Here is a 17145-nt window from a genome sequence, read left to right as displayed (position 1 = left end):
AATACAAACTAGGACCACACACAGCTGGAGGTAAGCTTTGTGATTACGTAGCAACTCTGGGTTGCCTTTCAGTTATCATCATGAGCAGTAGTGAAAGACTTTGATATTGGTTGACGCTCATGTAGATATTAGTGTAACCTATTGCTAATTTAAGAAAAATAATGCCACTACAAGACGCAGAAAAACGAGTTCATGCTATTCATTTGACTGACTTACAGGTATACAGATATACTTAGTACTTAATAAGACTGTTACAAATGCAAAATTGATTAGTTTGAGTACATGAACATACATTACAGGCATTTAACAGATGCTCTTATCTAGAGCGACGTACAACAAGTGCAAAAGTCAGGTACAAGAAGTCCTGAACTTCTAGACAAGAAAGTTCTAGTGCCAACTGAACAAGTGACAGAATAACAGTGTAATAGTCTAATGAAGTAACAAACAGCCAAAGAAAACAAGCCAACCATGCAAATGAGCTGACAAAGTACAAATAAATAAAGACAAAACGCCAATGGCTATTATAAGTTTTTCAAGCTTTGAGACATTCTATGACGTATCCATTCTATCACTATTCATTAGGATTCATCACAATACTGTTACAGCGATGGTTAAAGTGGTAAATGACCTACTACTGGCCTTCTACTATGAACCTATCAGCTAGACGGTACACATCCTGGGTTGGTCCAGACCATTATGGGATTACACAGCGGGCAGGGAAGCAGGGGAGAGGTGCAGCCATCACCGAGTATTGAACATCCTAAGGTACGATCATTACTGCTTTTATAATTCCACTGTTGCCAGGGGTGGACAATATTTGAGTAACCATACTTCGTTACATTGCATTACATCAACGGCATTTAGCAGATGCTCTTAAGGCCTCTGCATGCTCTTGCGACAAGGCTTTCGCAGATAGCTTTTCGCAGACAGTTGTAATTTATCGTTGAGCGGAGAGTAATAGGCGTGCGCGATGTTATTCACCGCTACAACGCAAGGGGGCGCGAAGTCGCGAAATCGCTAGGAGTAGTTGGTGGGTGTGGTTAGTGGAGTGTTTATCCTCCGGTTACTTATAATGACTAGAACTGGAGTCGTATAGATGTACGTACTTTCTCACTTCCTCGATCAACCGCTCTTCGTGCTGCTCCATCTTCACTTGTGTTTTTAAAAATGGCGGTCGTGAAAACAAAACAAACCGGGAAAGTAGGAAAGCGGAAGTGCGTGTACAGCGGATGTAGAGTGGACCAATCAGACCCCTCTTGTCTGCGACGCTGTCTGCGAGGCTTCTGCGGTGGTCACAATTTTTGGGAGGTGCGCGCAGAGCGTCTGCGAAGGTGGGGGGGCTACGCAGACGCTATCTGCGATGCCGTCTGCGAGGACTGGGTTGTCAGCATAAATTGGCCTTAAGAGCACCTGCTAAATGATGGGCGCGGTCTCTTCCAGGATGGCTCCGCCCCATCCACAGGCTCATTGAATTGTTTGATGATGAAAAACGAGCTAAACTGTACGCTATGGCCTTCACAGTCGCCAGATCTCAGCCCAAGAACAACACCTGAGGTATACTTTGGCATGATCTGCTGAAAGCCGAACGGTGTTCGTTGCGCAGAGATGTGTAAAACATGCGCCATGAACATGACTGGGTTGTCAGCATAAATTGGCCTTTATCCAGAGAGATGTACAACATTCGCAGAGTAGCCTAGGGAGCAGTTGGGGTTAGGTGCCGTGCTCAAGGGCACTTCAGCCATTCCTGCTGGTCCAGGGAATCGAATACGCGACCTTTTGGTCCCAAAGCTGCTTCTCTAACCATCAGGCCATGGCTTCATTACTATATTTGTGTATTATTTAGGCATATTTATACTTTGCTTGAGCAACATTAAAAGTTTCTACTCGTACTTAATTACATTTCCAAAAAAGAGAAAAGAAAACTTTTTTTAATTACAGCTTCAAAAGTACAAATAAAGGTTTCTTCTCTCACACAACTCTTAGAAAATGAGGCTTCAACGCCATATAATTTGGGGGGGAACCCCACACATTAGGGTGCATCAGTTGCCCTCTAAAAATGAAAAGTTCCTCCGATCATGATGCATTTTTGTTTTTATGTTCCTTTTGGTAAGAAAACACACTGGGTGAAATATTTTTGACAAAATTCAAAAGTTTAATGGTGGCACCAGGAGCTCAAAGTTATGGAAAAAGCTGCTATGACAAAATTTCGATCACTTTTCATGAAACATTATGGCACCTTATAGAGTATACCAAATATCTTAGATACACATTTTTAGCACGTTCTAAATATATTCTCAAGCACAGTTTGAGTTTTAGCTGTTCATTGAATCATTGTTCAACTACTTTTAAACAATACAAATGTATTATGAAACACATTAATGCTTCTCAATCCCTTGCAAAGGTTCTTAACATGATCTCTGGGTCACAAGAAATCCATAAACGGAGTCCAACATTGTGATCCAAACCTTACGCGAAAACATAAAATAAGCGTTTTTTGGCAAAAAATGAACCTCATGGTGCCACCATTAGACTTTTGAATATGGTCAAAAAATTTTACAGGATGTCTTTATTGGTGAAAAGGAACACCCAAACAAAAACGCATCAGATTTTATGAAAGCGAGGGCAACTGATGCACCCTACCACACATGTTGAGGTAAATATTACTGATTTGCTAACATTAACTAGCTATATTAACCAAGTTAACCTCTTTCCTTTAGTAATGCCAAGTTAGAGACAGACTAGACTTGATTCCAGTTGCTAACTTAATTGACAAGGCAGCAAGTCAACTTCTGGCTAAAGGTAAATATTGAAAAATGACAGGGAATAAATTGTGTTTTCAAGCAAAATGGTGTAAATGTTTTAAAACAAAAATCATCTTGTAACAGTAAGATAAGTAAGAGTTGCATTTCAGCAGTTAAAACATTTAGATTTTACATCTTATTACTTGAGTACATTTAAAAGTAGCACATTTATTACCTTGTACTCAAGTACATTTTTGGCGACTTTCACTCCCATGCAATTCCTTCGTCCTTTCTGAAGAAGTCACAGTTCGTGCATTTCCCAAAACACTTCATAAAACTCCCCTTTATATAACAACTTTATGCACTTACAGTAACACAGTAATCTTCAGCAATCTAACCACAATGATAAGTGAGAATTTTTCTCACATCCTTCTTTTTGTGTGTAAAGAATTCATGCTATGCTCGTGTGTGTGATATGAGGGGGAAAATGCACTAAAGAAATACTAGTTACATATACTCAAAGAAAAAAAAAAAAAACAAACAAAATGCACACCTGATGCAAAAGTGGTGATGGGTGGGAGTTTCGCCGTGTCGTATAACGCCCCCTTCTTTTTGGCTTTCTTCTTGGTAAAAGACCCTGGATGAGGAAAAAATATATTTAAAAAAAATAATAAATGCAGGAAATATCTAGCAGTTTATCACTTTACCTGTAGCATATGCGAGATTACTCCAGACGAACATTTCTCCTCATTTCAGTGTACAGTACCCACACACAAGTAACTGAAACCCCATTTCCTCAAAAACTACATTTCTGTGAAACGTGATTTTGTTGAATACTTTCATGAATTCATTGGCTAAACAGAGTTTGTAAATCGAGCTGTACCTCTGTTTAGTTCATTCTTTCAGAACTTGAACTATTTATTTGTTTTTTAGACAGGAACAAACATGGGTGTGGTTGTTATAATCGTGTAGACCTAACAGAGCAGCAACCAATTATTTTGGAAAACAGATATAACAGGAATGACTCGATACTGTATTGTATTTTTCCAGTGTTGGATAAATCTATTTTATACCACAGGTTGTTTCTTGGGCGGCACGGTGGTGTAGTGGTTAGCGCTGTCGCCTCACAGCAAGAAGGTCCAGGTTCGAGCCCCGGGGCCGGCGATGGCCTTTCTGTGCGGAGTTTGCATGTTCTCCCCGTGTCCGCGTGGGTTTCCTCCAGGTGCTCCAGTTTCCCCCACAGTCCAAAGACATGCAGGTTAGGTTAACTGGTGACTCTAAATTGACCGTAGGTGTGAATGTGAGTGTGAATGGTTGTCTGTGTCTATGTGTCAGCCCTGTGATGACCTGGCGACTTGTCCAGGGTGTACCCCGCCTTTCGCCCGTAGTCAGCTGGGATAGGCTCCAGCTCGCCTGCGACCCTGTAGAACAGGATAAAGCGGCTAGAGATAATGAGATGAGATGAGGTTGTTTCTCAAATACGATTGGACAGAAGGTATTGATTCATTTTCTATAACAGCAGCTATGACATTAGTTCCAGCTACAAGGCGAATCACAGGTTTGCATTCATATACTTGTTTTCTTTAGTAATGGCTGATAAAAGGACTTGTATGCTGGATACTCCACATAAACTAACCAAAAAAAAAAAGTTACCATTTGGATTTAATAAGTAAATGCTTAAGAACCTTTGACTGGATAATTACTGCAGTGATTAATATGTTTCAGCTGCAGCAATTCTTTTAACCCGAATTGATGCAGTGAGTAGCTTCTCATTTCTTAACAGAAGACATATCCTGTGGTTGTGGAAAAAAAAAATGTGACGGTGTTTCAGAAAGGTCAAATTATTGGCCTGAATCAAAGAAAGCAAGCAGCTAAGGAGATTCCTGAAATGACTGGAACTGGGTTATGAACTGCCCAGCACATTATTAAAACTTGGAAGGATAGTGAAGAACCGTCAACTTCGTGGAAGAAACGTGGTCGGGAAAAAAAAAAATCTTGACTGACAACACTTGAAATCGAATCATGAAAAAATATATATTATTTCAACAGTAGAATTCACAGCTGTATTTAATAGTGAAAGTCAGAATTTCCACACACACAATGTGACTGGGACTAAACAGCTGTGTGTCCATTAGAAAACCACTTGTTAGTGAGACTCATCAGGAAAAAAAAGGCTTCAGTTTGCTAAGAAGTGTAAAGATTGGACTCTGGAGCAATGGAAAAAGATCATGTGGTCCGAGGAGTCCAGATCGACCCTATTCCTGAGTGATGGGCGTGTCAGGGTACGAAGGGAAGCACATAAAGTGATGTGCTCATCATGCATAGTGCCCACTGTACAAGCCTCTGGAGGCAGTGTGATGATCTGGGGTTGATTCAGTTGGTCAGGTCGAGACTCAGCAACATTATGTGGCGATAAAATGAAGTCAGCTGACGGCCTGAATGTACTGAATGACCAGGTTATCATCACATCAATGGATTTTTCCTTCCCTGATGGCACGGGAATAAAATTAGGGCTCGGATTGTGAAAGAGGTTCAGGGAGCATGACGAATCATTTTCACACGTGAATTAACCACCACAGAGTCCTGACCTTAACCCTATTGAAAGTCTTTGGGATGCCGGAGAAGACTTTATGGAGTGGTTCGACTCTGCTGTTGTCAAGACAAGATCTCAGCGAAAAATGAACGCAAATCTGCAACATAAAAATGTAGTGACGTTGCATTCAGATTCACTTTGTCACTTCCCTGAGTATTTACATACACAGAAAGAAACAAAAGTCTGTTTCTCGTCAGCATAATGGAGTGCAATTAAAATGTTAATTTATCAAGTTAAAGTTAAATTTTAAAAAATAATTTAGTTTTTAATGGATAATTTATCAATTACAAAGTTAAATTATTAATTTTCACTGAGAGGCCGCCACAAGCATCAGTTGCACTGCCATGGCAAAAGGTTGTCGAAACAATGCCATGGTGAATGCACGCTGTAATTAAACCTAAAGGCGGTCCAACCAAATACGAGTGTGCAACTTTTTTTTTTTTTTTAAGCCGGGCAGCATATAAATCAGACCTGGGCATTTTACGGCCCGCGGGCTGCATCCGGCCCTTTGGTTCATTCTGACCGGCCCGCATAAGGTTAATTAGAAATTACAAAATAAACGTATTTTCTAATTTTACAGTGGTGCTTGAAATTTTGTGAACCCTTTAGAATTTTCTATATTTCTGCATAAATATGACCTAAAACATCATCAGATTTTCACACAAGTCCTAAAAGTAGATAAAGAGAACCCAGTTAAACAAATGAGACAAAAATATTATACTTGGTCATTTATTTATTGAGGAAAATGATCCAATATTACATATCTGTGAGTGGCAAAAGTATGTGAACCTTTGCTTTCAGTATCTGGTGTGACCCCCTTGTGCAGCAATAACTGCAACTAAACGTTTCCGGTAACTGTTGATCAGTCCTGCACACCGGCTTGGAGGAATTTTAGCCCGTTCCTCCATACAGAACAGCTTCAACTCTGGGATGTTGGTGGGTTTCCTCACATGAACTGCTCGCTTCAGGTCCTTCCACAACATTTCCATTGGATTAAGGTCAGGACTTTGACTTGGCCATTCCAAAACATTAACTTTATTCTTCTTTAACCATTCTTTGGTAGAACGACTTGTGTGCTTAGGGTCATTGTCTTTCTGCATGACCCACCTTCTCTTGAAATTCAGTTCATGGACAGATGTCCTGACATTTTCCTTTAGAATTTGCTGGTATAATTCAGAATTCATTGTTCCATCAATGATGGCAAGCCGTCCTGGCCCAGATGCAGCAAAACAGGCCCAAACCATGATACTGCCACCACCACGTTTCACAGATGAGATAAGGTTCTTATGCTGGAATGCAGTGTTTTCCTTTCTCCAAATATAATGCTTCTCATTTAAACCAAAAAGTTCTATTTTGGTCTCATCCGTCCACAAAACATTTTTCCAATAGCCTTCTGGCTTGTCCACGTGATCTTTAGCAAACTGCAGACAAGCAGCAATGTTCTTTTTGGAGAGCAGTGGCTTTATCCTTGCAACCCTGCCATGCACACCATTGTTGTTCAGTGTTCTCCTGATGGTGGACTCATGAACATTAGCCAATGTGAGAGAGGCCTTCAGTTGCTTAGAAGTTACCCTGGGGTCCTTTGTGACCTTGCCAACTATTACACGCCTTGCTCTTGGAGTTATCTTTGTTGATCGACCACTCCTGGGGAGGGTAACAATGGTCTTGAATTTCCTCCATTTGTGCACAATCTGTCTGACTGTGGATTGGTGGAGTCCAAACTCTTTAGAGATGGTTTTGTAACCTTTTCCAGCCTGATGAGCATCAACAACACTTTTTCTGAGGTCCTCAGAAATCTCCTTTGTTCGTGCCATGATACACTTCCACAAACATGTGTTGTGAAGATCAGACTTTGATAGATCCCTGTTCTTTAAATAAAACAGGGTGCCCACTCACACCTGATTGTCATCCCATTGATTGAAAACACCTGACTCTAATTTCACCTTCAAATTAACTGCTAATCCTAGAGGTTCACATACTTTTGCCACTCACAGATATGTAATATTGGATAATTTTCCTCAATAAATAAATGACCAAGTATAATATTTTTGTCTCATTTGTTTAACTGGGTTCTCTTTATCTACTTTTAGGACTTGTGTGAAAATCTGATGATGTTTTAGGTCATATTTATGCAGAAATATAGAAAATTCTAAAGGGTTCACAAACTTTCAAGCACCACTGTACCTCATGCATGGACTGAATAGCGATTCATACAACCGGTTTCTTCTTTTTTTCCTTTTCTGAATGTGCATTGCTTTTATTTTGAAGTTGTGTTCAACAAAAACGCAATGCGCGCGACATGAACATGACATGAAATCCCACGAAACCTATTCCCGCGATAACTACTTCTGTAATTTGTCCAGACCAACCACAAACTTGTACGTCATCCTTCAAACGGTCCAGCCAATCGCATAGTGTGACGTCACCAGCAGGCGTCGGAGCCCGAGCCGATCTCCGGCGAAAAGCACCAAATGAGGTGATTAAACTACAAATGTGGGCATCATTATTATAATATGATGTATCTTGCTTGATATTTGGAGTAGAAAGACAATATTGTGATGTCATTATTGTGTTTTGGGGTGAATGTGACTGAAAAAAAAAAAAAAAAAAAGGTACAAATGTTCACATTTTGTTAACCATTGTTTTGGGAAATTTGATTGAATAAATGACATTTTTTGTAAGGCAACCTCGTTTCTTCCATACTCTTACCAGCTTGTAAAAAAAATGTTATTTATTGCTTTATATCAAGAAATACAATTAATATTATGCAGAATTTAGTTCAACCTTTTGGTCCGGCCCTCCACAAAATTTTCTGTTTCTCATGTGGCCCCATGGAAAAAATAATTGCCCACCCCGATATAAATTATTCATATGAAGAAGGTTTCTGCCATGGGAAAGTCTTGAGGACAGGAGTGTGCATGTTTTAACTTTTCAGTGAAAAGATGAGCTGTCTTAGGCCCACTTTACACGGGGACGGTCTGAAACAAAAACGCAAAAGTCCGTTTTCGTCCTCACTTTTTTCCGCGTCTACACGACCGTTTTCAAGGAGGAAATCTGCGTCTATACGGTGACGCATAAACGTGTGGAATTCAATTGGATGTGCATGCCAGGCGGCTAAGTGGTGCTGTGAAAGACCTCCGCTATGTTTGCACGCATTCGCAACGTCTTCCGTCTTGTCTGATCTGCACATCTGCGCCGCGAAAACTTTGACTACTCTGGCTACGGTAAGAAAGTAAGAGCATGCTATACCCGCCTCTGTTCATTAACGGTATATGTGCAGATTCGGTATAGATGTTCGAAGGACTCCTGGACGTTTATTAAAGCTGCCAGAGCAGCTTGAAGGTCCGTTGGATCGATGTAATCAGACATGCTCTTACTTTTTAACTTCCCGGGCTGGCATGTACAGTATATGACATATGTATGACATAAACGCGTACCCGACGTGAGCAGATCCGAGCAGAGTTTCGCGTATTGTGTAGTTTAGACGGATATGCAACGGGGGCTGTTTTTAACTTATCCACTCTGGAAGGCGTTTTCAATTTTTTCCATTTTTCAGCCTCGGAAACGCCGTCCCCGTGTAGACGAAAGGCACTTCCGATAAAATATTTAGTCGTTTTTACCCGACAGCGTCCTTGTGTAAACGGGCCCTTATTAACTTTCATGAGAGGGGGAAAAAAAAGAAAAAAAAAAAAAAGGAGGTTGGCGAGGGACCTGTTTATATCTGCTACGCCATAAACAAGAACAGGAATTAACTTGTTTTGCAGAATTCCACAAAACTAAACAGAACTATAAATGGCCTGTGATTAATAGAACCCTGAATATGCAGTATTTAACAGATTAAAGGGACACTTGGGCCAAAATCTAAAATGCAACCATGGATACAGCTGTTGTAAACCTGCCTGCTCGCAGTCGTACAGTAATAACGTCTAGCGGGCTTTCCTGGGGAAAACCCGTCCTGATTATTTGGAGGTGGACACAAAATTTGAAAAAACTATAACCATTAAGGTGGATGTTTGTTTGGGTGGGGTGGGTGTGGGAATAAAGGGGTTGGGAGAAGGGAGTAGGGGGCGGTGCTCAATAGATAATGGCATATTCAGGGAAGCGAGATTGCTTGTTAGCAGCAGCCAGCTACCGGTCACTTCGCTTTCTTGGAAAATGATTGCAACGGAGCGAATGGATTACTCAAGCCACAGAAATGACTCGACGCACACAGATTTTTTCGAGATACTGTTAAACAGCGACATCCAAACTTACTTGCTCGAGACACGAGAATATCAAGAACAAACAGGAGGAGGACTGGACCATTGACAAAAGCGACAGGAAGCAAGCAGAGAGCGTTGAAAGTGTAGGTCTTTCAAAATCACACTGAGCCAAATAACTGAACTGAACATCACTACAAGTTGCTACTTTAAATATTAGCTAGCAACGTTACATGATGACATTTGTATTAGCGACCTTACTAGTAGTTGTGTGTGTAAAAGAGGAGCATTTGTTAGTGGAAATTAACTAGCTGTCCTACCTCCTCAATTCGTTTTCCTGGTTATAATCTGACCAAGGTATCTATTGAGAAGTTTTAGGAATCAGACTGACATTAGCTCACACGTCATCCATTTATTATTACGGATTAGCACTAAAAGACAGGTAGCTACAGTAAAACTTTCAAATAGCCAGGAAGCGATACAGGCCTGCACAACAGAATACTACATACAAAAACAAATAGCATTAAATTTTATTCTGTTCACTGGATATGAGCAATCGCATGCTCTGATTGGCTACTCTACTACTAGGGTATCGGCTGATATACCGTGAGTAGGGAAAACAAAATGGTGGAGTGTGTTGCTGATCCAACCGAGGACGAAATAAAAACTCTCCAAAATATGGAATGAAAGTATTTAATGGTGGTAACGTATCTTTTTTCATTTTTCAAGAATTATTATTATTCTAGCATTTTTCACAAATTGCTCCTGTCATTTCGCCGGTTTGTTTAGATTCTCCGTCTTTAAAGGAACAGTCCACCGTACTTCCATAATGAAATATGCTCTTATCTGAATTGAGACGAGCTGCTCCGTACCTCTCCGAGCTTTGCGCGACCTCCCAGTCAGTCAGACGCGCGGTCACTCCTGTTAGCAATGTAGCTAGGCTCAGCATGGCCAATGGTATTTTTTGGGGCTGTAGTTAGATGCGACCAAACTCTTCCGCGTTTTTCCTGTTTACATAGGTTTATATGAGCAGTGATATGAAACAAGTTCAGTTACACAAATTGAAACGTAGCGATTTTCTATGCTATGGAAAGTCCGCACTATAATGACAGGCGTACTAACACCTTCTGCACGCTTCCGCAGCGCACTGATACGGAGCTCAGATATCAATGCGCTGATGAAGCGCGCAGAAGGTGTTAGTACGCCTGTCATTATAGTGCGCACTTTCCATAGCATAGAAAATCGCTACGTTTCAATTTGTGTAACTGAACTTGTTTCATATCACTGCTCATATAAACCTATGTAAACAGGAAAAACGCGGAAGAGTTTGGTCGCATCTAACTACAGCCCCAAAAAATACCATTGGCCATGCTGAGCCTAGCTACATTGCTAACAGGAGTGACAGCGCGTCTGACTGACTGGGAGGTCGCACAAAGCTCGGACAGGTACGGAGCAGCTCGTCTCAATTCAGATAAGAGCATATTTCATTATGGAAGTACGGTGGACTGTTCCTTTAAGTATTACAATTTGTTGAATTTTCTTTTTTTTTTAGACTGGTTCAAAAGCTCAAAGAAATTTGAAAATTACAGAACTGAAATGTCCAAGAAAGAATTCAATGAATGTCTAAAGCTATTCTATACCTCGGCACGGCAGCAAGACGGCACTTTCTATAAATAAATAAATAAATAAATAAATAAATAAATAAAGTCAATTCGGGGCGGCACGGTGGTGTAGTGGTTAGCGCTGTCGCCTCACAGCAAGAAGGTCCGGGTTCGAGCCCCGTGGCCGGCGAGGGCCTTTCTGTGCGGAGTTTGCATGTTCTCCCCGTGTCCGCGTGGGTTTCCTCCGGGTGCTCCGGTTTCCCCCACAGTCCAAAGACATGCAGGTTAGGTTAACTGGTGACTCTAAATTGAGCGTAGGTGTGAATGTGAGTGTGAATGGTTGTCTGTGTCTATGTGTCAGCCCTGTGATGACCTGGCGACTTGTCCAGGGTGTACCCCGCCTTTCGCCCGTAGTCAGCTGGGATAGGCTCCAGCTTGCCTGCGACCCTGTAGAACAGGATAAAGCGGCTAGAGATAATGAGATGAGAAAGTCAATTCGTGCAGCCATTGATCGGTTTTTCAGAAGTCCGCCTGAGCGGAAATGATTTTGTCGGATGTTTTGTATAAAGTTATTTATCGAATTTGCAAAAACGTCAAAATAAAAACGCTCCGTTTCTCAAAATCCAGTGAATGTGGATAGAATAAAATAGTTATTCCACTCAAATCTCGTTGTCCATGGATTTTTGCTATCAGCTTCTGTACGACTCGATTTTGTGGAATGACTGTTAACTAGCTTTACACCACAATTTCCCTTTTAACTCGCAGGGCCTCTTATTGGATCCTGAATTAGATCTAGTTTCACTATTGTGACTCAAATTAATTTATAGTATTTACCCAAGAATAACCTTTTAAACCTTTAACAGGTTAATATACACATTTAACTAATGTTCCATTGAACTAGGATGAAAAGAAATAAATATATTTTGCCCTTATGACTGAAGGAGTCTGAATTTTTTTTTTTTTTAATTCTGTTCAATCATTCAGCAACAAAATAAAAGTCTTACCATGTCCCAGACTCTTGTTGAATCTTTCATGAACAGTAGAAAAAGACTGCAGTGAACCATCTTGGCCTGCAAAAAACAATACATCCATATCATGTCATTATGTCATAAAAAGTTAGTTAGATTTTCTTGGACTGTACACGTTAGAACAGCAAATAAGTGCCAAAAAAGGCCGTACTGGCACTGAGGATGTGTTGTCCACTCTGGTCATAGTGTTTGATCTTGGTGGGCGGGGCACTGTGACCCATCCGAAACCTCAGCAGACGTCCTTCACCTCCGGCGACGTCGAAAATCCAAACCTGCGAAACAACAGTGATACCAGGGACCACTGTATCAACTGGGACTAACTAGATTTCACTCATCGTTAAGAAGATTGATTTGAATTAACAAGAACTTTGAGTTGTTTTTTTTTTAATTATGCGATTGTTAAAGGTATGGTAAATAAAACGACCACAAAACAATACAATACAATTCTTGGTCATCAGGAATGAGCAGACGAGACTGAGAAAACATGATCAGGACAAACCCGGATGGCATTATCAGCTCCGTTTGTGAGGAGCAGGGGTTCACCATGCAGGAAGGTGAGGCCCGCTATCGCCGTGGTGTGTGCGTCTCTCATCTGGCCAATCAGCTTCTTGTCTTCCAAATCCCATAATCCTATGTGTCCAACAGGGCTCCCAGCAGCCATCACTGAATGGCCATCTACACGGACAAAATAAATGTGGATTATCATCATTGCACCATATTAGAAAAATAAATAATTAACAGTTATTCCACGAAACCAAGTCGTACACGAGCTGATCACAGATGAGGCGCGTAGCACCATGGTGGCTTTAAAGTGCATATCACGGGTAAATTCGGGAGCAAGATCAATGTAATTCTTCTATTTTATATTAAACTTTGGTCAAATATCTGTAACATTCTGCATTCTCTGCAATTTTTTTTTACCTTGCGCAATACCAGAAAAATTCAGTTGAAGTCAAGCCATTTGAGGCGAATTGGTCCGCCTCTGAAAAAACTTGGCATTTGGATTTCCCGGGAAACATTGATTTTCGTGACGTCATCTGCGGGACGCCTCCCTCTGAATCTTACGTCGGCGCTGGTTCGTTATTTTCTGCAAATTTCTTCAACGTTATCGCGTAATTATTAAAATGGTGAACGGATGTATCGTAGGAGGGTGTAGCAACACCAATCTTGATGGGATTAGTACTCGTCGTTTTCCAAAAGACCGAAGAATGAGAGAGAAATGGGAGCGCTTGGTCTACACAGGCTGTGCACTGAAACCGTGCAAAGCTCGCACAGCCTGCTCGCGCTTCCGCAGATAACGTCACGAATCTGGCTCCAGACTCCCTCGGGATTCTTCCAGACGCGTTTTGTTATTTTATTTTTTTTCTGCTGTAGACAGATGGCCTTGTGCAAAATTACCCTTCTGGATGAGTGTGTAAAGGGACATGCTGTCATATATATAAAAAAACAAACAAACATGAAATTGGTCCAGAATATGCACTTTAAGCCGTGTACGACGAGATTGAATGGAATAATTGTTTTATTCTATCCACATTCACTGGATTTTGAGAAACAGCGCATTTTTATTTTTTGCAAATATGATAGATAAAAACTTTCTACAAAAACGTCTGACGAAATCATTTCCGCTTAGAATGCAAACAAACCGGCGAAATGACAGGAGCAATTTGTGAAAAACGCAATAATAATAATAATTGAAAAAAAAAATTCTTAGCATCAAAAACTTTCATCCCATATTTTGTTGGGTTTGTTTTGTATTTTGGGGGTTTTGTTTTCGAGTAGTTTTTATTTTGTCCTCGGTTGGTTCAGCAAAACACTCCACCGTTTTGTTTTTCTTTACTCACAGTATATGAGCTGATATCCTAGTAGTAGAGTAGCCAATTGGAGCGCACGATTACTCATATCCAGTGAATGTAGATAATTATTATCATTCTATAAGGGTTGTTTTACAATCAGGGTACGCAAGCTAAAAATCACATTTAACACTTATTATCTTCAATATCAAAAGGCTTGACTAAATAAACTTGGTTGTTTATTGTAGCCCTGTGATAGCTCTATTTACCATGCAAAAAAAAAAAAAATTGGTGATAATGTTATTTTTGGTGAATGTATGGCAATGTGTGTCATATTTAGCAAAATTACTCGTGTCATTTAGAAAAAGTGCTTTTTTGACCACAGATAGCTCCAAAAGGGATGCACTTACATCATTCTTTATACCATAAAACACACATTTGGTTCCATATCATTGGAAACATACAGTAGTTAAGTTTTAATGTTGAATGCCAGTAAGTTTTCAGACTATTTTGATCAAATTAGTATGTAATCGTGTCAAAAAAAAATGTCCTCTCCGAGACAGCTAATTTTTCAATATAAAATAACATATCTAAAATGATGATTTTCATCCTAAAATGTGGTCAAGATATTGGGACATAAATATTAGAGACAACTAACACAAAGCTTACAGCCTTATATTTAAAAGCGCTATGGAAGTAGTGGATTCTGAATTGTCAGAAAAAAAAGTCCTCTCCGAGAATCACTTCATTTGTTTCTCCCAGCCCTGCTTAAAGCTCCACTTAATCTTCTTTATCTTATAGCAGATTACACAAAACTACCATACACACACGTCAAAAAATTACCTGAAATCTGTCCTTTAACTTGTCCTTCACTTAAAAACTGGTACAAGAACCAGTTTGAATCAATTTGAATTTTGGACCCCTGTGACACAAACTTTGTACCCTGATTGTAAAACAACCCATAGCACAGGTGGTGTTTACATTAGACCGTATCCGTATCGTTTTCGTCGCAGATGCACTGTCCGTTCACATTAAAACGCCGGGAAACGACTCCACAGGCGGAACAGTTTGAATCCGCCAGGGCCCACGTATTCAATCCAGTACGTATCTGATCCGGTGCTGTGTAAACATTGAGGAACGAGGATACGCTGTGCTGAGCTCTAGCTGACGTCGTCATTGGACAACGTCACTGTGACATCCACGTTCCTGATTCGCTGGCATTGGTCATGCCACGTTGGTCATGTGACGCGACTGCTGAAAAACGGCGCGAACTTCACTTCCTGTTATTTGTCCCGAATCACTGCTCGTGCGCTTCACTCGCGCGCTGTGTGAGCTGCGCAGGGCCGGAGTGCGCACCCTCCAGAGGGCACTCGCCGTTCAGGGCGGAGTGATTTGGAGCGCAGGATGCCTGCGGAGCCGAGCGTATCCGTGTATTGGCGTTGCTGTGTGCACGCTAATCGTTTTAAAAACGTTAATCTGATGATCTGCTGATACGGTCTAATGTAAACACCACAGTGTCTTGAATTCTCTGTTCTGATTGGTCAGGCTTCAAGACAAATGCATTTGTTCTAATACATCCTTGTTTCTATAGCAACAGCTAATTGATATGGACCTTCTACGCCAGACGCTCCACATAAACTTTTTTTTTTAAGTGTACAATCATTAATATGGTGATGTCGATTTAACATTTATTTAAGGAAGGAGTCTCCAGTGTGGGCCCTTTGTAACAGCCAGATGTGCTGCTGTAATTTTTCTGATATGAGAAATTTCTCACAGGTTTCTGGGAATATGACAAGCTGGAGGAGGCTGGTGGTGTAGCTGATATAATGGCAGTAATAACGGGTACTAACTTGTTTTGTAGACATTCTTCAACATTAAATGTAACTATAAACAGGAAAAAAAATGTTTAAAGTTTCATCCTTTAACACAAAAATATTAATTGCAGAGATGCCTACCCCAAATTTTGAATTTCAGCATTCTTGAAAACATTTTTCAGTATTTTGGAATGACTTTCAGTAATATTAATTTATGCGCATTTCCATTATAAAGAGGTATACAGTATATACCAATATGTTTAACATTTAAATTATTAAAAAGTACTGTTTTGTGTGAATTGAATAAACAAAACACGAGCAGCCATCTCAATTGAATTTCCACTCAACAAATTTCTAGAGCATACATCACATTTTTATAAATACAATAGTGTTCCCTGTTTGCAGACATTACGGTTGACTACCAATCACTGGTATTGAATGTAACTCCTCAAAAGTATTATATTATATTGCCTGGCAAAATGTTCTACCTGTTAACAGATTCTAATAAAATTAAAAAAAATTTCTTATTTCATGCCAAAGAGAGTCCGACATTGTTATCTTAATGTCCCAATATACAAATACTTCAGCATAATGCTTCAGAAGAGACATTGAATAAAATGACATTTATAATTGTATTTAAAACAGTGGAATGATCCATTTTTTGCCACAATCCCAACAACATCAATCATAAAATTCTGTTTTTGATCATACTACATGTACATTTGCACTTGCAACACTGAAAAGACTTTGAATTAAAGAAGTCCAGCCAGTGTTTGATATTTCAGTGAATAAAAATCAGACGTAAAAAGAAACTGAATAAGTTTAACTCACATTTCATGGCACTAATTGGTAAGTTCAACTCCAAGCACAGGTCAACCATCACCGCTTCAGCACGGGTCACGTTCCGTGTCTTTTCATCCACAGATTTCGTAAAAAACTGCTGGATACCCCCAGATTTACTTTCCGCCTGACTCGCCATTTCAGCATACTCCACGTTTTTTGTAGTTGGCATGTCGCGTGCAGTCATCGCGACCACCATGTTAATGTCAGTTCTACACAGTTTGCAGTGCGCGTATCCATTGCCCTTTTGACTGGGTGTAATGCACGGCCATTCTACCGTATATCGTGGGAGGAACGCCTGAGACCCGTGCTTCACTTGTCCTGATACTGAGCATTTCATTTCCACTATTGAGAAGCAGCACCATGCGTGTGATGCCGAGCGAAAATAGCGCGAACAAATGTGCGGAATCTGCGCATATCACACACAGCATGTGTGGTTCACGGGCGATTGCTCCAAGACAGCGAGGGAGGCTCAGCCTCCTCTAAAAATGACGAACATCGTGTAGGATGAATTGCGCTAGGCTTATGTTATAGCCGAC

The 17145-nt window shown here is 40.4% G+C and overlaps 1 protein-coding gene across 1 annotated transcript in view; it reads right to left on the bottom strand.

The window, feature by feature from the left end:
* wdr36 (WD repeat domain 36) overlaps positions 1 to 17145 on the bottom strand; it is a 68506-nt gene that overhangs the window by 29006 nt on the left and 22355 nt on the right. The window contains exons 8-11 of the mRNA XM_060912110.1: positions 12662 to 12837; positions 12314 to 12434; positions 12139 to 12204; positions 3295 to 3378 (exon numbers count right to left, since the gene is read on the bottom strand). Of these exons, the coding sequence (XP_060768093.1) occupies positions 3295 to 3378; positions 12139 to 12204; positions 12314 to 12434; positions 12662 to 12837 (447 nt within the window). The remainder of the gene's footprint in view (positions 1 to 3294; positions 3379 to 12138; positions 12205 to 12313; positions 12435 to 12661; positions 12838 to 17145) is intronic.

This window comes from Neoarius graeffei, chromosome 28 (assembly GCF_027579695.1).
Source record: "Neoarius graeffei isolate fNeoGra1 chromosome 28, fNeoGra1.pri, whole genome shotgun sequence".
NCBI classification, from domain to species: domain Eukaryota; kingdom Metazoa; phylum Chordata; class Actinopteri; order Siluriformes; family Ariidae; genus Neoarius; species Neoarius graeffei.
Note: the sequence above shows the minus strand (reverse complement) of the source record. Positions and strands in the feature narration are given on the sequence as shown.